The sequence below is a fragment of the Trichoderma evansii genome, assembly GCF_050947405.1.
Source record: "Trichoderma evansii strain SZMC 28006 chromosome Unknown GGI43scaffold_41, whole genome shotgun sequence".
Lineage (NCBI taxonomy): Eukaryota > Fungi > Ascomycota > Sordariomycetes > Hypocreales > Hypocreaceae > Trichoderma > Trichoderma evansii.
Genome location: NW_028145165.1, coordinates 44,066 through 65,397, shown reverse-complemented (window position 1 = coordinate 65,397; position 21,332 = coordinate 44,066). Strand labels below are relative to the sequence as shown.

General features: G+C 45.2%; 7 protein-coding genes across 7 annotated transcripts; 3 read left to right on the top strand and 4 right to left on the bottom strand.

The window, feature by feature from the left end:
- Positions 1-1,505: 1,505 nt before the first annotated feature.
- Positions 1,506-2,386, bottom strand: GGI43DRAFT_388871 (serine hydrolase FSH; the record flags this gene model as incomplete). Its single annotated transcript, XM_083204122.1, has 2 exons — positions 1,506-2,179; positions 2,245-2,386. 2 exons carry the CDS (start codon positions 2,384-2,386, stop codon positions 1,506-1,508), a joined length of 816 nt encoding a protein of 271 aa, XP_083055222.1.
- A 941-nt stretch (positions 2,387-3,327) lies between these two features.
- Positions 3,328-4,671, top strand: GGI43DRAFT_426559 (Alpha/Beta hydrolase protein; the record flags this gene model as incomplete). The annotated part of the gene is made up of 3 exons (XM_083208675.1): positions 3,328-3,372; positions 3,501-3,835; positions 3,897-4,671. 3 exons carry the CDS (start codon positions 3,328-3,330, stop codon positions 4,669-4,671), a joined length of 1,155 nt encoding a protein of 384 aa, XP_083055221.1.
- Positions 4,672-5,220: 549 nt separating this feature from the next.
- On the bottom strand, positions 5,221-6,585 carry GGI43DRAFT_303136 (MDR family NADP-dependent oxidoreductase). Its single transcript, XM_083201569.1, has 2 exons — positions 5,649-6,585; positions 5,221-5,571 (listed from the first exon to the last, which is right to left on the bottom strand). Exons 1-2 carry the CDS (start codon positions 6,435-6,437, stop codon positions 5,290-5,292), a joined length of 1,071 nt encoding a protein of 356 aa, XP_083055220.1. The 5' UTR covers positions 6,438-6,585; the 3' UTR covers positions 5,221-5,289.
- Positions 6,586-7,392: 807 nt separating this feature from the next.
- Positions 7,393-9,185, bottom strand: GGI43DRAFT_418898 (Cys/Met metabolism PLP-dependent enzyme-domain-containing protein). The gene is made up of 4 exons (XM_083207598.1): positions 8,900-9,185; positions 8,756-8,839; positions 8,331-8,690; positions 7,393-8,243 (listed from the first exon to the last, which is right to left on the bottom strand). The coding sequence occupies exons 1-4, from the start codon at positions 9,002-9,004 to the stop codon at positions 7,488-7,490; spliced, it is 1,305 nt and encodes a 434-aa protein (XP_083055219.1). The 5' UTR covers positions 9,005-9,185; the 3' UTR covers positions 7,393-7,487.
- Positions 9,186-10,535: 1,350 nt separating this feature from the next.
- GGI43DRAFT_432370 (uncharacterized protein) lies at positions 10,536-14,083 on the top strand (the record flags this gene model as incomplete). The annotated part of the gene is made up of 6 exons (XM_083209555.1): positions 10,536-10,773; positions 10,850-10,902; positions 10,956-11,345; positions 11,425-13,015; positions 13,081-13,451; positions 13,523-14,083. 6 exons carry the CDS (start codon positions 10,536-10,538, stop codon positions 14,081-14,083), a joined length of 3,204 nt encoding a protein of 1,067 aa, XP_083055218.1.
- A 2,240-nt stretch (positions 14,084-16,323) lies between these two features.
- GGI43DRAFT_388866 (FMN-dependent dehydrogenase) lies at positions 16,324-17,870 on the top strand (the record flags this gene model as incomplete). Its single annotated transcript, XM_083204121.1, has 7 exons — positions 16,324-16,411; positions 16,475-16,508; positions 16,584-16,927; positions 16,996-17,148; positions 17,210-17,284; positions 17,367-17,620; positions 17,715-17,870. The coding sequence occupies 7 exons, from the start codon at positions 16,324-16,326 to the stop codon at positions 17,868-17,870; spliced, it is 1,104 nt and encodes a 367-aa protein (XP_083055217.1).
- Positions 17,610-20,835, bottom strand: GGI43DRAFT_418893 (uncharacterized protein). Its single transcript, XM_083207597.1, has 8 exons — positions 20,437-20,835; positions 20,322-20,361; positions 19,883-20,229; positions 19,433-19,810; positions 19,303-19,369; positions 19,045-19,237; positions 18,607-18,937; positions 17,610-18,519 (listed from the first exon to the last, which is right to left on the bottom strand). Exons 1-8 carry the CDS (start codon positions 20,634-20,636, stop codon positions 18,078-18,080), a joined length of 1,998 nt encoding a protein of 665 aa, XP_083055216.1. The 5' UTR covers positions 20,637-20,835; the 3' UTR covers positions 17,610-18,077.
- Between the last annotated feature and the right edge of the window lie 497 nt (positions 20,836-21,332).

Genomic DNA, 21,332 nt, shown 5'->3' with positions numbered 1-21,332 from the left:
TGACAAAAGGAACGATCTGGCCCCCACAATCCATGTCAATCTTATGTGCAGCACACGTGGTGTACTTACAAGGAAGAACAGCCACCACTCAAATATCCGCAGCTGCTCTAGAGCGGTGGTGGGCAACGAGTGTCACAAATCCAATCTCAGTCTGGTCGAATCTGGGTTTACCCAAGTGCCCGTGATTCTCCGCTACTTTGCCGAGGAAAAGATCCTCTTGTGCGAGTCGTCGGTTGTAGCAATGATAACCAGCCAGACTTTGAATAACCTCATCATGCTAGGAATATACGATGCCCCTCCCATTCTTCAGCCTTCTATCACTATGCATCTTGGAAAGAGAGTTAATATTCCGAGTCAGATACATTGTCAAGTCTACTTATACTTGATTTCCCCTCTAGTTAATAAATATGAGGTATTTATAGAAGCACCTTGATGTCAGCCTAAAATCAGAATACTATGTTGGATTTCACTCTCTATGTCAAACAGGCAAGAACCATTCGAAGGCCAGCCCAGTCCATAGTACATCAACTATGCTGCCCATTAGCAAAGATACTGAAGTACCCCCTACAAGCACGTTTCTGTCTCAGGCTTAGATGGAAAGGTTTGGATTAAATTGTTCGAATTAACGCTTGAATGGACTGCTTGGCATGATACTGAGCGCGATGCTCAGGGATCCTCAGTAGAAGACTAGGTCCTTACAAGAAGAGTGATAGAGAACCAAGTGGGACAAAAATCGTCTTTCTTGCTAGATAGCAGCCAGGTATCATAAAATGATTATATTTAGGGACGCTTTATCCAGTATCCAAGAATTCAGATTCAGTATCCAAAAATAGCAGGGCTTGTATAAAAAAGTATATGTACTTTACAGCACTTACCCACTAAGTTATAGCACTTATCTGTTAAATTACAGCACTTACCCCCTAAGTTATAGCACTTATCCGTTAAATTATAGCACTTACTTACCAAGTTATAGCACCTATTCCTAAATTATAATATTAAATTACAATTTATTTAATAAGTAAGTTAAAATTAATAAGTAAATTCAAGTTATTATTAAATTACAGTACTTATTATTTAAAATATAATATATATTATTATGAATTAATATTATATAAAAAGTAAGTTAAGATAGTTAAAAAGTATTTAAATATATGTATTTTGCAGAACTTGTAGTTTTACTTATATTAGCTGTAAGCAGTAAAAATTGTACTTTTTTGGATATTAAATCTGAATTCTTGGATACCGGATAAAGCTTCCCTTATATTTATCTCCGCCCTTCCATTTCCTTAAACGGAAGTCTTTGTTTCTCTTATATCTTCTCTTCTTGTTGCAACAAGGTACTAACTAGATGCGTCAGAGTTTCTCTATCACCTGACAAAAGATAGTTCAGTGGGGATTGTGATAAATCCCAAAGCGATTCAGAATATTGTTGTTGCTAGCTTGAGAATTGGTACATTGTTCCTATAAAGAAGCGGCATGGTGTTTATTTAACAATAGCCTGTCAACTAGATAATGGAGGCAGCTGTCTCAACGATCAATTCAGCGAAATGCACCAGCTCATCCGGGAACCGGGGAAAGTGGTGCCCGCCACGGTGAATCATCTTCTTAGCTGTTGTAGGATCAAACAGTTCGGATACTGAGTCATTGACAAAGAAATATTCATCCTTGACACCTCGCACGTGGACAGAGGGCACGGTCAGCTTGTCTGCCACGTCTTGAGACCGGTATTTGAGCAGGAGCTGGACTGGAAAGGGGCCCTCGTCTTGTACTCTCTTGCTCTGGAGAACTTGATAATCATACACGGTGCGTTCATCCTTCTTCCAATCGACATTTTTCTTGCCAAGCGAGGCGTCGAATTCGCCAGGTTGGTATGTTACCTGTAGTTGGTCCTTTTCCGTCTTGTCCCATGTGACCGAGCCGGAATCGAGACGATAAGGGAGAAAGGTCGAATTGTAGATAACCAGTTTGAACGGCCAATCGTGCGTACCGGGATTCGCTTTCTGATGCTCGAGCAGCAGCAGGGTAGCCATGGAGGCGCCCTGGGAGAAGCCCCATAGGCCATCAAAGGGCCCTTCGGAGTCGATAAACGAAATAAGACGGTCCAAAGCATTCTGGATATCCTCAGAGTACGGATAATTCCACCAGCAGTAGTTTGGTAAGGGGACTTGATCTAAGTTGGCTATGGATTGGGGGGTTAGCTCGTGTCCGAAGATGGAATGGTATGAGCGTTTAGAGACGAAGTACGTAATACCAGCTTGGATGGCTCCATTCCCGCCTCAAAGTACTCGTATTCCCAGTTACTGGGGAGATGCTCTGTGATTTCTTCCATCATCTTTTTGAGGACATCGGGGCTTTGGGCGTAGCCGTGGAGACAAAGGAACCGCATCTTGAAGACTAGATTAGATACTGAGATTGATTACAGCACTTTTGGCGGTTGCGTAATTGCAAAATGGAATTCAAGATGAAGGTGGTACTGAAATTGTAGGTTTCTATCAGGAATCATGGCCTCTTGATAAAGGTTGCCAAATTAATTAGTAGTTTTTGGATTTAGATTTGGTTGCTACAAAATTGATTTATATATATAGCTTGTTAACTAAACTAAGCATTTTTGATAGAGCAAATAATTAATAAATATATACACTATTATTATAAATTGTAATAATTTTTATTTAGTTATATTTAGAAAAGAAATATTTTTTATTAATATAAATAAATTTTACTATGTATTGTTTACTAATTATAATTATTATTAAACAATAAGATAAATTAAACTTATATGTATCACTATTTAATTAATATTTTATAACTGTTTAATAATCCTGTAATAAAAAATGCCTTTTTATATAATTTTAATTAGCTTAATAAAGAAACTAAACCTAATGAGTATGAAGTTTATTTTAGCCTAGCTTTACAACCCTGCTATCAAGTTGTTCGGTGTCAGCCCCTGAAACCCTCCGATGCTGAATGAACATGGATGTGTCTAAATTCCTCGATCTCTTTCTCTTTTACGCATCCCCTGCATCCACATACATCCTTTAGGACTTAGCTCCGAAGTTCCAGAAGCTTTTGCTAGAAACTTTCCGTAAATTTCGGAAGTCAGGCCGAGAAGCACGTGGATTTCAATTCCGATGGTGGCTAACTACGTGTGGTTGGTTAAATGGAGCACCAAGTCCTACCAATGATAAAATAGCGGTAGTATTTCTATTCAGAAATAGAATTGAAATAACCTTGAAATAACCTTGTGGCATTGCATAATTTTACGGACCGACGCCAGAGTGACACCACAGTGATCTCACAACATGATCAACACACAACAACGTGAATACCATGTTTCAAATTCGTGGCGGAAGAGAAAAGTCAAAGACATGGTTTGTAGTCAGAGCTTGACTCCTCCAGCAGGTTAGCAGTAGTTGACTAACAAAAAAATAGTTTCGGAAACGAGACAAAATGGCCAACAACCTGCATCTGAAAATAAATTCGCACACTGGATTCCAGGGCAGAAGGTCTACGTCCAGCGTTCCTTTACACTCGATTCTGGCGTAGAGATGCGCAATGTCCCCGTCGCATACATGACATGGGGTACTCTGTCTCCACGCGCAGACAATGTCATTGTCGTCTGCCATGCTCTCTCGGGGAGTGCAGATCTTAGTGACTGGTGGGGACCTCTTTTGGGATCTGGTCAGGCTTTTGATACAGACCAGTTCTTCGTCATATGCATGAATAGCCTAGGAAGTCCCTATGGGACGGCCAGCCCAGTCACAGCCAAGAATGGTGACCATGCCGAGGGATGGTATGGTGCCGACTTTCCATCAACCACCATCCGTGATGATGTGCGGTATGTTCAGTTTCAAGATGCGCTGTAAAAAAAAAAACACTAACAAGCACCGAATTTTAAGTCTACATCGGTTGCTCCTGAACGATCTCGGGGTGCGCCGAGTAGCTGCCGTAGTAGGCGGCTCGATGGGTGGCATGCATGCTCTGGAATGGGGATACGAGGGCAAAGACTACGTCTGCTGTATTGTGGCCATTGCAACCTGCGCCCATCAAGGGGCCTGGGCTATCGGCTGGGGTGAAACTCAACGCCACGCTATCTACCATGATCCCAAGTTCCACGGCGGCCGTTACAGCTTGGACGATCCCCCGATAGGTGGCTTGGAAGCGGCTCGTATGGCCGCCTTGCTGACATATCGAAGCCGAGACGCTTTAGAACATCGATTTAGCCGTCAGGGTTATGATAGTAAAGAGAAGGGGATCACAACCAAGCACATACAAAAAACCCAACCACCGAAAGCAGCAACCCCCAGTTCCAACCCTACCTTTGTTGTTCAGTCCTATCTCCGGTACCAGGCCAAAAAATTCACCCATCGCTTCGACAGTAACTGCTACCTGGCTCTGACCCACAAGCTCGACAGCCACGATGTAGCACGGGGTCGCGCTGATACCATAGCGGATGCACTCGCCCTGATTGAGCAGCCCACACTGGTCCTCGGTATTAAGAGTGATGGCTTGTATACTTTTGCCGACCAGGAGGAGCTGGCTCGGTCGATTCCCCGTGCCACGTTGCGGGAGATCGTGAGCGAGGATGGCCACGACGCCTTTCTTATCGAATCCCGTCAGATAAACGATATCTTGAAAGGTTTTTGGTACGATCATCTTCGAGATATGATATAGCGGCTGAATGGCTCTCAGCTCTCACTGACAGGACCACTGCCGATATCGAATCAATAGACGTGTGTTTGCAATTTTATATATGTATGTATGTTATAAAAATTGATATGCGTAGCATCTTATTGCCTCTTTCTCGTCGAGTAACAGTAATTTGTCAACCTCGTTATTTTATAACCTTACCTTGAGTATAAATCTCTAAACATGACTAACTGCGCCCACCGTGTAATGCTCTGGGACCTATCCGGCATCAAAATATACCGCTTCACCAGTATAGGATAGAGGTCAGAGATCGATATCGGCCTTTTTGGTCTGCTTTACGCATAAACTTCTTGGTGGCTTATCTGTTTAATTTTATCAGACTGTTCACCATTTCTCTTAAGTAGTCTGGGTCCTCTCAACAGTTAAGTCTTGCAAAGCTATTCGCACTAGTGTTTTAGAATTCTTAACACTAATAAGTAGTCTGTAGATATATAGAAGTTACAGCGTTTGAGGAGTCATTTAAGCCTAAGGTATACGAAAAATGGCGATATTGGTCTTTGACCTCTGTTTTATATCCATTAAGCGATACCTTGTTATGCCAGATACGCATTCCCTATGAAGCCTACTTGATAAATACCACAATTACTCATCACTGATTTTCAATGCCGTTTTGCCAAAGCTGCCACCGGTAAACATGGATAGGAATGCCTTCTCTGCCTGGTTGATCCCCTCAAACATAGTGTATCGTGACTTGATCTTGCCCTCTGCAATCAATCTCGGCATTGTCATCGAGAAGCTGATAACGTGTTGGAAAATATCCTTATCGTGGAACATGAATCCCTGGATCTTGATGCGGCGACGGAAGATCTCGGACGTGTTGGTGATACCGTACCGCTCCTCGGGAGGCTTGTTATATTGGGAGGCCTGGGAAACAACATTAGCCAATATTCAGACACCCAAGATGCCTACAACATTGTCTTTGCGGAAGAAATCACACATACCGTGCCACAGCTGATGATTCGCCCAAAGAATTTCATGTTCTCAATCGCTGCCTGCAAGTGGTCACCTCCAACCATTTCATATACAACGTCTAATCCGTCCGGCGCCAGCCGCTTCAGCGCCGCATCCACAGGCTCCTTCCGGTAGTTAAAACCAACATCGGCTCCCAGCTCGTCCACCACCCACTTCAGCTTCTCGTCCGAGCTTACACTCGCAATCACCTTCATTCCCTCCATCTTGGCGAGCTGCACCACTACTTCACCCACCGAGCTCGATGCTGCACTAACCCAGATGGTCTCACCTGGGCGGGGTTTGACGTGACCGTAAAATGAGAGCCATGCAGTCATACCCGCCAAACCTAGCGTGCCGACGAAGTGCTTGAGGTCCAGGTTGTAGTGGTTGGTCACCTTTCGCACGACGTTCGCGGCATACACCTTGAAGTTGAGGTAATCGAGGTCTAAGACGGCATACTCAGAGATAGGCAGCATGCCAGCAATCAAGCAGCCTTCTTCCCATTCGGGGTTGTCTGTGTGGATGACTTTGCCGATAGAAAAGTTGGAGACCGGTTCTCCCTTCTCGTAAGGTGGAACATAGCTCACGTTGCCGACTCCGCGCATGCGGTCTCGCTGATGGGGATCCATTCCGACAACCAGAAGCTTGACGACCACGCCACCAGGAGGTGCTACGAGTTGCACCGGCCGGTTCTCAAAGGTGGTGGTCACGCCCGGTTCCAGCAGCGCGGTAGGTGGGTTTTGGTACACCCATGTCGTGTTTTGAACGGTTTCTGCCATGTCGGATGGATGTGGGCCGATACCTCTGTGTGGAATAACTGGAAACGACCTCAGAGAAAAGAAATGAAAATAGAGAGAAATGATAGGGAGAGATGACCACTTTAGTTAATTTACGTTGTATCTTTAAGGCTTGCCATATGATCTAAATAGTGGATATTAAAAGCATCACGTATATTAAAATAAATACGGAGCACCCTAGCTCCCGAAATAGTCAAAAAAACATCTACAAGATGAATCCTTAAGCTAAGCTATCGGAGGCTTTCGGACGCTTATCCGAGTCGGAGGGTTCCGAGTTGATGAACACACCTATCTCATTGGAGGTAGTAAGGCAGGATGCATGTGTCTTTTAAATGGACCAATGAAAGCGTGTGTAAACTCTAGGAACAGTGCTGTTGCGTCAAAATATTAGCGAGATTGAATCTCGAAAATCTCCACCTATACTTACCTAGGTACCTAGGTAGTGATACTTCATACCCGGCGGCGCTCAGCACCAAATTCGCTACAAACCAAGTTGTGGTAAGTTCCACACTGCTGACAAAGAAAGTACAAACATCCAACCAAACCACCTTCACAGAGATACTAGGTAATTGGTCCGAGGTAGCTAGCTCTTCATAGTTACCTACTCGGATAATCGTGCCATAATATACCAATTCATTTTGTGAGGTGTAATATTGATGCGACTCCGGTAAGGCGACCGCAATACTGATGAACATTCACAATTGCGTCATAAGCACCAGAGAAGCTCTATGAAGCTATCTTCGGAACTTCAGATGTACTAAGGAACCCCGCACTACCGTCGCCACACGATCTACTACCTATATAAGCTTAAAATAATAAGCGGGCCTGGCACCCGAACTCGACCTGGACCATGGTCCACCTAGTTCGTATATTTAGCCGATATTAATTCCCATAGATTTTTGTAGCACGATATTAATTTCGCCAACGCTACAATGTGTCATTTTGTATTTGGGTGCAATCTTTCCTGTCTCTGTATTCTTCTATAGCGTGATCCTAAGTAGTAACATAGTTTTAGATTTTCATAAATCCTCTTTACTGTCCATAAACCTCTTGGAATGCCTGCGTAAAATCGGCAATGATATCATCAATGTGCTCGATACCCACTGATATACGAATTAAATCCTCCGTCACTCCCGAGGTCTTCTTCTCTTCTGCCGACAGCTGCTCGTGCGTCGTCGACCATGGGTGAATGGCTAGACTCTTGGCGTCGCCCACGTTCGCCACGTTAGACACCAGTTTCAGGTTATCTACTATTCTGCTTCCCTGATCGGCGCCTCCCTTGACGCCGACGCTCAGCATCCCGCCAAAGCCACGCTTCAGATACTTCTTGGCCGTATCGTGGCTGGGGTGTTTGTCCAAACCGGGCCACAGGATCCAGCTAACGTACTCTGGGTGGGCCTGGAAGTATGCCGCCAGCTGGGCCGCATTCTGTGCGTGACGCTCGGCTCGCAGTGCCAGCGTCTCAAGGCCAATCAGCAGCTGGTGCGCGGCATAGGGGCTCAGGCAGGATCCCACGTCGCGGAGCATCTCAATGCGGGCGCGCATAATAAACGTGGCTGGACCAAAGCTAGCGGCGTAGCTGAGGCCGTGGTACGCCGGCGACGGCTCGACCATTTCAGGAAATTTGGAACCGTGCTTGGCCCAATCAAACCGTCCTGAGTCAACGATTACGCCAGCAATTGTGGTTCCGTGGCCGCCGATCCACTTGGTAGCTGAGTGAACGACAATATCCGCGCCATGCTCAATGGGTCGAACAAAGTAGCCACCGGCACCGAGCGTGTTGTCAACCTAAGTGTCATCATGTGTCATCAGTGGAAGAATTCTCTTTAATTCTTCGGATTCACAGCATACTGTGAATACAGAGAGGCAACTTACAATGAGGGGAATGCCATGGTCATGCGCAATCTTGGCAATTGCCTCAAAGTCGGGAACAAGGAGGTCTGGGTTACTAATACTCTCGATATAAATAGCTTTCGTCTTATCGTCAATGGCTGCGGCGAAATCAGCAGGCTTCACGCTCTGAATAAACTTGGTCGTGATGTTGAAGCGAGGAAGGAGCACGGCAAGCTGGCTGTATGTGCCGCCGTATAAATGAGAGCTGGCAACGATGTTGTCACCAGGTCGAGTCAGACTGATCAAGGTCAGATACTGCGCAGCCTGGCCCGAAGCGGTTGCGAGGGCGGCGAAGCCACCTTCGAGAGTAGCAATTCGTTTCTCAAAAACATCCACCGTAGGCTGTTATTTTTTCAGCACCTATTCATAGTATCAAGTGTCAGGAAAAAGAAGAACGGTTTACTAACGTTGGTCAAGCGACTATAGATGTTTCCTAGCTCTCGAAGACCAAATAGTCTTGCTGCCTGGGCAGAATCATTGAAAGTGAAACTCTTCAATACTAATTGTTAGCTTCTGGAGCATTCTAACACAAAGTGTCCTGGTTTACGAACAGAAGTGGCATAGATGGGCACCGCGGTGGATCTCGTAACAGGATCGGGTTCGTATCCAGCATGAAGCTGGTTAGTTTCAAAATTCTTCCAGGGAGACGGTTCCATTATGAATCACTATTTGCATATCGCTTATACCTGACAATGTTTTTCAAAAGTAAAAATTGCGGGATATGCAACAGACAAATATAATAGCAAGACTATTGTATTTGCGGTTTTAATATTTTCCACACGCCCGACTATCATTCGGAGCCTTGATGACTTAGCTCCGAATGGTAAGAAACCTTCCGATAACAAACTAAGTTTAGTTCATCCTACCCCCCCCTTGCAACAAAGGTGGGTCGCTCAAGCCATTGGTTCCACTTTTAGTAACTAACTGCGAATTTACTAGTAATCATTATTGGCTACTTGAGTGAATGATATCTTCTCTAGCAGCCCACATTACAGGTACTTTATTTACGAAATCCACATCCATCAGTAGGCCATTTTACCTTCTGATCAAGACCTTTTTAAGTACTCTAGCACGCCTTAAGCACTATACAAGCAGGATTCTACTTGAGGACACTTTACCCAATAGTGTACGTACTATAAATCGGCATCAAAGATGTTCCAGCCGCCTGGGTTGAAATAAAGTCTCTAAGGCCTAATTTTTGTGGAATACTGTAAAACGATACAGTATATCTCCTTGCGAAAGTTTATTTGAGAATTTGGCTTCTGATTATACTGGATCGCTTATAATATGTGTAGGTAGTCAAGCCAAAAAAAAAAAGTGGCCACCAAGGGTATAAAGTACACTAATTGTGTCTGATACATAAGTCTATATAGCAAGGTCTGCATCTCACATGATGGTTTTAGCTGTAAAGTATTCTGGTAATACTCAAAAGCGTTAGTCAAATCGTCACCAAAGAGGTCGGACAATTTGTTCATTGGTTGAGGTTCTGCATGGCGTCTTCTCTCACAAAGGACTAGGTCTTCTATCTCGTGGATAGTATGAATGCTAGTAAACAAATAAGACAATATTGGCATCCTAGCTCCCGAGGGATGCCAGTTCTTCCGGGATGAATCACGGAGCAGATATGGACAAACAAGTAGGAAGATTGCTTAATACGTCGATGACGAGCGGGACGGGCTCGGGAGGACTAAGATAGATAAGAAGTAGCAGGAAGATACAACTATATGGGATAAGAAGATTATTATTACTCCGATTGGAGCCTGCTATGCAAGACAATTAGCTATTAAAAGTGGAGACCAATAGGTAGTAACAGTATTACTTTAGGTATCTGCAGTTTTCATGCATTGTATGTGCCACACTATTCGGAGCTTTGACTTAGCCCCGAGTGGCAGGAAACCTTCCGATACTACATTAATTTTAGTGCATCCTATAAATGAAATATCCTTTAACGCAAGTTGTTGTCTTCAAAACCATGCATTAAAAATCTTTTGCAACTTCCAGTGTTTCATTAAATCTTCTCTCTAGCGTCTGGTTTGCTTCTTCTTTGGCTTTAAAAACTGAGATCTTATCGTAGTCCAAAACTGGTTAACAGTAAACAGACCGCAAGTAGCACCCAGAACTTCCAAACTATATATATTATAGCTTTGGCTGTCATTCAGGTTGTTGTATAATCTTCAAATTACCACAATGAGTTCCGCGTCTCCATCTCCCGCCTACGGCAAACGACTGATCCCGGTCGAGATTGACAAGATTGCACGAGACGAACCGGATCGAGTACTCTTCTATACTCCCCGCAATAACCAGCCTTCACAAGGATACGACGTGGTGACCACAAGTATATTTGCCAATGCCATCAATAGAGTATGTTGGTGGCTTCAGTCTGAAGTGGGAACAGAGCCCAAGACAATAGGCTACGTTGGACAGAGTATGTCCTGGACCTGATCACTACAAAACTTTCTTGCTTGTAGGGCCTATATTGATGCTTCTTGTGCACTTTCTAGATGACATTAGATATTTGCTTCTAGTCGTGGCGGCCACAAAACTTGGCAATAAGGTATAATCTCCATCCTGCCAATGCTGCTCTTCCCACAACTGACGTTCGACAAGGTCCTCCTGTCCTCACCACGGAATAGTCCTGAAGTACATCTATCTCTGATCAAGCAGTCTGGATGTGAGTTCTGGATTACAACGCCAGGTGTCGGCAAGTTCGACTTCATCAAGCTGCCCTTAATTCGAGTGCCTGAAGTGAATGAGCTCCTGGATCCCAAAGCTGTCAAGCCGTATCTCTATGAGAAGGAATGGCAGGATGGACGCAATGATACTTTGTGCCTGCTTCACACCACTGGCTCGACTGGCCTACCACGACTAATACCGATCACACTGGCGGCCGCTTCCTCCGGTGATGCGCTTGGCGGGATGAAGCGCATCCAAGGAAAGTTACCCACTTTGGCAGAGTGGTCAGGCACGAAAATGCTGAACGCACTGCCTTTATTCCATGTAAGTGTCTCTACACGTATTTATGCTCGTGAAAATGGAAGAAGCCAGCGGCTAACTGGGAGGTGTTTCACATTATTAGGCTGCTGGTCTGAGTTTTAGCTTGTTCTGTGTCATTTTCTTTAGATTCAGCGTCGTCTTTCCACCACCTGGGCCTGTCATGCAGAATGTGATTGAGGAGACGCTCGACAACATTGATCTTGACTCAGCTTTTATGTCGCCCCTTGTTCTCATAGACATTGCCAACACACCTCGCATCCTGAACAAGCTCGCTAAACTCAAGTTTGTCACGTCCTCCGGCGGCCCTGTTCCGCCTCCTGTGGGCAATATCATCAACCCCCGTGTCCCTATCATGCAGACCATGGGTATGACCGAGGGCCTGGTCGTTCCATCCGTGACTACGCATCCAGATGAGTGGGCGTATTACCATTTCCATCCGGATTGCGGATACGAGATGCGCCCTTATTCGGATACGCTGTTTGAGTTGGTGTTTGTCAAGAGAAAGGAGTTGGCAGCCACCCAGACCATCTTCCTGACGTTCCCCGAGCTGGACTTATACGAAACCAAAGATTTGTACTCGCGCCACCCGACAATCCCTGAGCTGTACAAGTACGAGACGCGCAAAGATGACCTCGTCGTGTTTGCAACTGGAGAAAAGTTCAACCCTGCAGCGGCCGAATTCCAGTTGGCTCACCACCCCTGGCTGGCCGCCGTCTACATTGCCGGACAGGGTCGCTTTCAAACGGCTGCGTTGCTCAATCCGGCACAGGATCGATTGGAGGCATCCGACCTTGAGATCATGGAAGTGGTGTGGCCAGCCATTGAGACTATCAACAAAACTCTGCCCGCCTTTGCCCAGGTTCATCGCAACTTTGTCCGAATTGTGCGCATACCCTTTCCGCGCACACCCAAGGGTACGGTTGCACGCTATGGTATTGATCGGATTTATTCCAAAGAGCTTGACGACATCTACAAAGACTTGGAGAGCTCAGAGCTTTCATCCTCTTTGCCAGTGGCCTCCCTAGAGATCAACGGAAGCAGCGAGGAGACTGTCCATGCTGGCATCCGGGAAGCCCTTCAGATCGTGTCGCCAAGATTGGAACTCGAACTGGTCAAAGATGACGATAACCTTCTCGTACACGGTTTCGACTCACTCCAAGTTACCCGACTTTCAAGACTGCTCAGCTCTTCTTTTTCTTCCTTTCCCATCCAAATAAACCCCGGCATGATATATGCGAATCCTTCCATGACCCAGTTGGCACACGTGCTGTGGGCGCAACTACAGGGTTCCGGTCAAGGACACCGAGAAACAGATTCAGCAGACCTCCTTCGTACTAGGGCCGTATCCCAAACAATTACCAGGCATTTTCCGTCTTTCACATTGTCTCGGGAGCCAAAGCAATACGTTGTCCTCACGGGCACGACGGGCGCCATCGGGTCGTATCTCCTTGATGCTCTGTGCAAGAACAATAGCGTTGCCAAAGTTTGGTGCTTGAACCGCAGCAGCACGGAGGATGCGGCCCGTCGACAGGTCGAGATAGCCAAGTCGAAGGGGTTATCCTCGAATTGGAAGTATAAGGTCCGGTTTGTGCAGATGGACCTGACATCCAAGGCTCTTGGTATGAACAAGGAGGACTTGAAAGAGATTCAAGACCAAGCAACAACCATAATTCGTGAGTTATATGCATCGCTCATCCAGCATACCCTTATGAAAATGACTGATTAATGATATTGGCAGACAATGCATGGGAAGTCAACTTCAATCTCCCTTTGTCTTCCTTTGAGACACAGCTCTTTGGGCTCCAAAGCCTAGTCCGCATCTGCACAGAGACTCAGCACAAGATTCGCTTCTTTTTCGTCTCGTCCATCAGTGGTGCTATGAACTGGCCTTCACACCTCTTGGGCCCTGTGCCTGAAACTAGGCTGACAAATCTAGACGCCTCCATCAACGGGTATGGTGCCTCTAAGCTCGTGGCTGAGCACCTACTCAGCAAGGCCGCCCAATCGGGTGTATTGCGTCTCTCGGTTCTGCGCGTGGGCCAAGTTGGAGGACCCGTCGCAACTCACGGGGAAGGTAGCATATGGACTCGAAGGGATTGGGTCCCAGCGGTAAGTTGACTTTTATTTCTCCAATTCTTCTTCCTTTCCAAGCCAAAAATGTGTGCTGATCCATTAAATAGATCATAGACGCTTCAGCATACCTCGGCAAGTTACCCGCGAATCTGGGCGGCGCTACGGCCCTTGACTGGATTCCTATCGATCTGTTGGCCGAAGTCATGGGCCAGCTAATCGATTCGGATGCGAAAGCAATGGGCGGTAGCCAGGAAGTGGAAACCTATTACAATATCGTCAACCCGCGAATTGCCAGCTGGGATTCAGTGCTACCAACAGTACGGGCTCGTCTAGAGAAAGCTCTGTCGTCGAAAAAGGTGCAAGTTGTTCCCTTTTCCCAATGGCTAGACGACTTGGAGAAGGCCGAGGAGACGATCGTCCAAGAGATGGAGAAGAAGAACGGGACGACTCCCTCGCAGATTACGGCAAGCCGAGCGCAGACAGGGCTTAAACTGTTGTCTTTTTTCCGGGCGATGGCCGAAACATCGAATGATGATGATGTCAAGGCACCTTCATCAACACTGAACTGGGCTGTGGGCAATGGCTTGGCACGAAGTTCTGTCTTTGCCCAGTTGACCCCTGTATCTCCTGCCTGGTTTGAGACTTGGCTGGCCCAATGGGGTTACTGAGTAAAGAAGCCTATACTTTTGTTACATTCAGTTTTATTCAAATTGTTACCAAACTGCTCAGTCTCCGGTTATGATTTTAACACAGGCTAATTATCGCAGTCTATGTAAAACATCGTATAAGTAAGAATTAGAGCTAGCAACATCGCTAACTTATAATTTTACAATTGAAATACACGAGTACGTAGATACACTAATACGATCATATAATACAGATCCTTTGTTCCGCCGTACTCACCTTGAAGCCCTTCCTCTTCTTATATTTCCTCCCCCGGTGGCTGAGTAGTCTATGCTCTTCTCAGTCTTCAGTAATCTTTGGCTGGTGATTGAGGCTCTCTGGTCTGCTGCAACGGTTAGCTGGCTATTATTGTGCTTCTTTGATGCTTCCGCTAGACTACTCTTCGCCACCAACCGTGGCTTTGGCCTAGTAATACGCCGTCTAGGTCCTATTCCGGGCCTCCGCTCGCCTACCTACGCAGCTATCATGTTTCCCTTACTCTCGAGTTTATGGGTTGCTTGATTAGTTAGGCTTAGCGTAAGAATATCTGCCAGGATTGCGAGGTTGATGGCTGGCACTGCGACGTACCCCAATGAGGTGCTGCTCACATAGCCTGCAGCTCGGCGCGGCACGGATGAGCCCACGTGGCTGTAGCGTGATCGACATAGTCCTTGTCCCTGCATCTAGTCCATGTGTCATTCGGAGGGTTGTTTAATTGATGGTTGAGTATGCATCCTTTCGGAGCCTTACCCTGCAGGATGGTGCCTGGGAGCCGGCACACACGCATCCCTGAACGGCTCCACATATTCCGTATAGTCGTACCACACCAGGGTTATAAAATTAGTTTTTCGTTTTTTGTTTTTCGTTTCATTACTAATAAATAATTTCGTTTTTAGTTACTAAAAAACCAATTTCGTTTCGTTACTAAATTCGTTTTTTATATATAAAATTCGTTTTTTCTACATAAAATAATTTATAAGTTTTATAAGCTAAAAATTAGATATATAAATAATAATATTATAAAATAATATAAATAAATGCTTTTAATTTATATTTTTTATAAAAACGAAATTAGTAACTAATTTGTTTTGTTTTGGGTTTTTTCGTTTTTAGTAACTAATTTATTAATAAAAAACGAATGCTATGTATAAAATGAAAAACGAAAAACGAAATTCGTTTCGTTACTAAGACCTTCGTTTTCAGTAACTAAATTAGTAACGAATTTACAATCCTGTACCACACGAGCGAGCTGACAACCTGATCTACGCCAGCCCTTGTTAGCTGTAAGCTGTTCGGCCCACAAGGGTAGATCGTATATCCGATTGTCAAGGTGGTGTTATCCCAGAAGCCTTACTAGCAGTCTCTTTAATTTTCTATCAAATTATACATTTCATGTATAATCTTATTAATCTCTTTATGGTGATAGTCTTTTTTCTCTCTTTTTTCTTTTAACAAACAAAACTTTGATATGTTGTAGCTTTATAATATTGCTGACTTTGTAGTTGGCTCTTTAACTGACTTTATATCTTACAGTTGGCTTACAGCTACCTTTTATAATTAATTAGTGAATTCTGATCCAGAATAATTAGTTAGCCCAGTTAGCTTAGAAGCCAACCGGTCTTTACAGTTAGTTTATAGGGTAGGCTGTATTAAAATACATTTCCATATATGCATAAATTAATTACATAAGCTGATTTTTGAGCTTAACTAAGAAAGCCACTGTCAGTTGAATAGACGGAATAATAATAAGGAAAAATCACCCTTGATACCCTAATACATATACCCTTGTAGACAGAACAACTTACAGGTAACAAGGATTAGCGTTGATCAGGTTATCTGTACACTCGTAACGCACCACCTAAGTCCACCTACCGAATGTATCCGATTCAAAGTATCCGATATAGAGCTTATCTAGCACAGGTTGACTGTAATTGAACATGCTTGCTCCTCTTTGAGGGACAGTTTCATTTTAGCACACCCAGAGGAATGGCCTGATTACAGTATAGCTCTATCCGATTGGACCAACTTCCACATAGGATGTACCCAGAGCAGGCATGGCCGCAGCAAATTTGCGTTGGATTCATCATGACAATTTTCATTTATCCTGGGCCACTGCCCGAATATAAGACAAGCCCATGTGAATGAAATAAATAGTTGGTCTTCCAGTCGTCAGCCTTGAAGCAATATCCGCAGTCCACACACTAAAAGTTTAGCAATCGCAAAGAAGAACTAAATCCACGGCAAAATGTCCTCCAATACACAAGACCAGCAGATTGCCTGCATCAAAGACCTCAAGAAGGCAGGATCCGAGAAACTGTCACAGTCTTATCAAGGTGCGCTTAAGATTTATTACCAGGATGCGTCTGCGTGGTAACACTAATGCCGGAGAAACACAGACTATTACAATGGCGGTGCCATGGATGAACTGACGTGCGTGTTTCCTTTCCTCTCCAAAGGATGTTAACACTATTATGGATTGTTTTCCCTAAATATGATTGATTGTAGGCTCGGCTGGAACGAAACAGCATTCGATAAGTACCTTCTACGGCCGCGAGTCCTGCGCAATGTCGAGAACATCGACATGACCACCACGTTGTGGGGCAAGAAGGCCGCAGTACCCTTCGGCTTTGCTCCGAGTGCCATGCATCGACTCATCCATGCAGATGGTGAGATCGGTACATCAAAGGCCGCAGCTGCCCACAACGTGCCTATGGTCCTTTCTCTCCTGTCCAACGACTCTCTGGAAGATGTTGCGGCCCAGAGAACCGATGGCTCTACGCCATACGGGATTCACATCAGCCCGCTGAATAAGCGCGAGATCTTGAGCAACCTACTCGTCCGAGCCAAAGGTAGGCCCAATGCCCTAATTGGATGGTTAAAAATTGCAATACACCATTGTTAACCACTCGGTGTCTAGCCGCCGGATACAACGCCGTTATCTTGACCGTAGACGCTCCCATGTATGGCCGACGTCTGGCGGATGAGCGCAATAACTGGAGTATTATTCCACCCGGCGCGACTTTCCCTAACGTCGTCGCACAACATGTGAAACCAAGTGAAATCTCCGTCAGTATGTGTCATGTAACATTCTTGCAGTTGTTTGAATCAGCTTTCTTATGAACTAATTTTAGGTGCCTCTGAAACCTGGGAAGAGTTCATCCCTTGGGTTCGAAGCCAGACAGACCTTAAGCTCTGGGTGAAAGGAGGTCAGTTATACTGTGCAATAACACATCGACCCTCATCATGTATACTATCCCACGTACTAACCGAATCACGTTACTGTTGCAGTCACCTCCAAAGAGGATGTTGAGAATGCCATCAAACATGGAGTGGATGGTATCATCATCTCCAACCACGGTGGTAGGCAACTGGACACCACACCTGCCACTATCGACATCCTTCGGGAGGTTGCGCCACTCGCCAAGGGTAAGATCCCTCTAGCCTTGGATGGTGGCGTCTACCGTGGCTCGGACATTTTCAAAGCCATCGCCCTTGGAGCGGACTTTGTTTTTGGAGGAAGAATTGCCATTTGGGGCTTAGCAGTAAGACCATTCATTATTTTTACCCTTTGTATGGAGAAAAGATATTCTTTTCTCATGCAATGTCGTGTGCTTGATCTAATTTGCTTTTGATTAGTATAATGGTTCTGCCGGCGTAGGCCTGGGCCTGGATATCATCATCAAAGAGTTCAAAATCTGCATGGGGCTGACTGGATGTACCAAAGTATCAGACATTGGTCCCCATCATCTGTCTATTCTGCAAAGTAATGGACTTCTTGGAAGTGTGTACTAGATAAACTTGACCGAGGATAAGATTTGTCTCCCATCAGATCGAAGGAGATCAATCGGACTTGAGCCACCTGGCCGTGCGCATTTTTCATATTGAACATAGTTTTTACCACATAAATTGATCGTATTTGAGAAAATAAAACCCAAACAGGATGATTGCTATAATGGTCCAGGTTGTGTTATTGTTACAGCTAGATAATTGTCTCTGCCTCTATTCCACTCGTTCTTGGGATTCCATGTCAACATCGAATAGTGAATTCCAGCTGCCCAACCTCCAATCATCCAAGAAATCAAGTCCTAGGAAGTCGCCATAGAGTGATAGATTATTCTCACCCTGCTCTAGTTGAGACGGAATTATATTGATCTGTGTATTCGGCGAAGTATAAGCATCCGCCATGCCATTGTCTTGTGACTGCGACTGCGCAGGTACTTGACCAACAATGTTGGGTTGAGCCGGGTATAGATTTTTCTTGGCAAGAATCTCCTCAAATACCGGCAGCGCTCTTTTCAGTGCGGGTATTTCTCTTCCCTGGGTAAGAACAAGCATTGTCTGGCTGATGGATATTCGAGCCATAGAACGGACGAGGTCTGTCTCGGCTGGATCGAGGGCCGATTCGATGTGTAGAGCGAGCAGCGCAGTTATTGTGGTTATGCTGATAATGCCCTTGTTAGTTCCATTAGTGCGTTCTATAGAGTATGTCTGAAATACGTGGAAATGCGAAGAGATGGAGGGTACCTACAAAGGCATAGGAAAGTCCTGAAGTGTACCACTCGCCAACACCCTCATGGAAATCATATCCAACTCCAGAATGCCAGACCGAAGTCGCTCCTTTGCCCACTCGCTCCAGTCCGCATGTTGGGACTGCTGCAAACGGCGTTGTATCAGACGACACAAGATGCACTCAAACCTGTAGCTCATGGCTTGTATATCCAGGTAGTACACATCAGTTCCAGTATTCTGACCCACGTGCATCTTGGTAGCGAGAGATTTGCGCCATGTATCGAGTGGGTGCATCATTTGGCGAGGATCTTGCTGTGGCTTGTTTATCACGATGGACAAACACTGTCCGACTAAATAGAGTTAGTCATACTTATGGTATCAGTACAGATTGAAAATGAAAAGTAAAATGAAAATGAAAAGGAATAAGAACAAAGAATTAAATAGAACCAACACGCACATATTCGAGACAACTCGCAGAGGGCAACAGGCAAGGCTTTTTGCTGAGGCGTGACCGCTGATAGCAAGCCGGATGATGCTCCCGAGACATCCTCAGCTTCCCAGTCATCTTCTGTCCTCGGCTTAATCGCGGAGGTGTTTTCGAGTAGTCGCGAGCGCCTAGTGTTGACAAAGACGTTGAAAATGTCTAAAAACTACGTATCAATAGTAAGCATAAAGCACGGAGAATAGACAATGGCAACGAGAAGAGGGGACGTACATAGAGAGTCCACCAGATCCTTCTGTACAACTTAATAATTTTACGGGGTTTATCTTCTCGAATACACCTATCGGAGAGTCAGTAGGCAGTTAGTATCACAGGTATCACAGTCCAAGAGTGGGAAACGCACGTGTCGCGTAAGTCAAGCTTGGTGGCAAGACGGATCGCATTATGGAACCAGTAGCTAAAGTCCCGGTCGGTGGGATGGTCGAGAATCACCATGCACAAGATGATGGATCCCTGCAGCATCAACAACGGGTCATCTTCGGCGGCAAAGTCGTGAAGCAGCTTGGCCTTGGAGAAGAACGACTCTTGAGCGGCGGAGCGGCTATCAAAGCCACAGGCGGATAACACCTCTACTGGCGCATGGAGGCTGGCTGGTGTCAATATGACGAGGAGCAGGAACAAAGAGCAATCGCCGGATTGATAGCCGCGAATGAAATCAGCTCTGTTAATCACGGGAGCAAAAGTGCAGACGTGATCAAAGTATGTCTTAACGAGGGTATCTCTAGTGTTTTTGCTTGTGAGTAAAGTGAAGACGAGGAAGAAGGTGGAGGTGGAGGATTCTGGATTGTCTTACAAGTGCTGCGGAGGAGGTAGGTCAAAGACACCTTTCTTGGCGAGATATTCATTGTCAATATCGTCCAATTGGGGTAGCTTGGTCCATAGACAGTTCCGAGGAGTAAAGCTCTCTTCCGGCCTTGAACGATAGGGGGTATTGGAGGTGGTGTGATGTTGACTTGATTCTGTAGTTTCTTTCACTGCGTCATTGAGGATATTAAGGAAGAGCAGGTCTGGCTCTGTCTGAGGTGGGTTCTGACAGTCCGAATGATCGGAAGTGGAAGATTGTCTTGATTGTTTTAATTGATTAGATTGATTAAGGCTGTCTAACTGGCTACTGTGGGATGTAGCCGGGGAGAGTCTGGTCTGTTAACAGGTTAGTGGTAATTCTTAAGGATCGTCGAAGGAGCTTAAGAAAAGGGGGGTGGGAAAAGCAGCTGGGAGAATCCTAAGCATACTTGTACATTGCTAGGAGCTGGTAAAACGTGTATTACTTTCCTATGAGCCCCATCAATGTTAGCATGCCCCTGATGAATAAAGAACCATAAGCTATCCTAGCAGAAAATCACTTACCTGGACCGACCCTTACGGACATGTAGCACACAGTCCTTAGCGCACTGCCTGCTGGTACAGCTGCTGCAGGGGAGGCCAATTACAGTGGCATCGCACTTGACCTTGCGTACGCGGCAGGGAAGACATGACTTGTTGGCTTTGGGCGCGCGTTTTCCAGCTTCTCCCTGCGCCTTCTGCGGCTCGCTACCTGAAGTATTCATTGAAGGCGATGAGCGGCGTTTGTTGTAGCCTGCAGTGGCGTGGAAATCAGGGCTAAGGTGGCGTTTTTGTCATTGCAGCGTAAGCTCAGCCTGGCTCGGAGTTTGTATATTCCCGAATCTAGTTAAGCTTTTGACTGAGGTCACGTGATGAATATTGTTGCATCCACATTTATGTAGCATTGCATGCTCTTGTATTTCAGAGATGTATCGATTATCGTATATCATACGGCGTTCCTTACAAGGCCCTACCAGATGCTTCGCTCTATAATAACTTTATAGGCGTTTACGATTGTGGAGCTCAGGCCCCACCTCCACCGCCAAGAAAAAGTTTCAACAGAGGTAGATTTTAGCACTAATATATATGTCTCGCTAGGTTTACTTATAAGAAAAAGCACTAGCATGCGACGAAAAATAAGAAATTTAATTATAAGTGAGATAATTATTTAAAATGAAGTAGAAAAATGTAAAATTAAATATTAAAATTACAATTAAAATTAAAATTAAATAAAAACCTGGAGAATAATAATAATATTTTATATACTAGAAAAGGTATAATATATTTTAATGACATGGGTTCTTGATAATTTTAAACGCGCCCAGGCGATGCTTTAGGAATACTACCAAGCTCTAGGGGTGGAAATAACAAACCAATTAACGCCATCGATGGAATGGGACGGCAGCAGTCAAACTAGGCAC

Bases quoted from the DNA above. Each gene is read 5' to 3' on its own strand.
- GGI43DRAFT_418893 (XM_083207597.1), bottom strand. From the start codon at position 20,636: ATGAATACTTCAGGTAGCGAGCCGCAGAAGGCGCAGGGAGAAGCTGGA. The intron at 20,362-20,436 runs GTAAGTGATTTT...TGGGGCTCATAG, and splicing joins GTCCGTAAGGGTCGGTCCAG to GAAAGTAATACACGTTTTAC. The intron at 18,520-18,606 runs GTAGGTACCCTC...GGGCATTATCAG, and splicing joins CAGGACTTTCCTATGCCTTT to CATAACCACAATAACTGCGC.
- GGI43DRAFT_303136 (XM_083201569.1), bottom strand. From the start codon at position 6,437: ATGGCAGAAACCGTTCAAAACACGACATGGGTGTACCAAAACCCACCT. The intron at 5,572-5,648 runs GTATGTGTGATT...GTTGTTTCCCAG, and splicing joins GAATCATCAGCTGTGGCACG to GCCTCCCAATATAACAAGCC.
- GGI43DRAFT_418898 (XM_083207598.1), bottom strand. From the start codon at position 9,004: ATGGAACCGTCTCCCTGGAAGAATTTTGAAACTAACCAGCTTCATGCT. The intron at 8,840-8,899 runs GTTCGTAAACCA...TTAGTATTGAAG, and splicing joins TGCCCATCTATGCCACTTCT to AGTTTCACTTTCAATGATTC. The intron at 8,244-8,330 runs GTAAGTTGCCTC...GATGACACTTAG, and splicing joins ACCATGGCATTCCCCTCATT to GTTGACAACACGCTCGGTGC.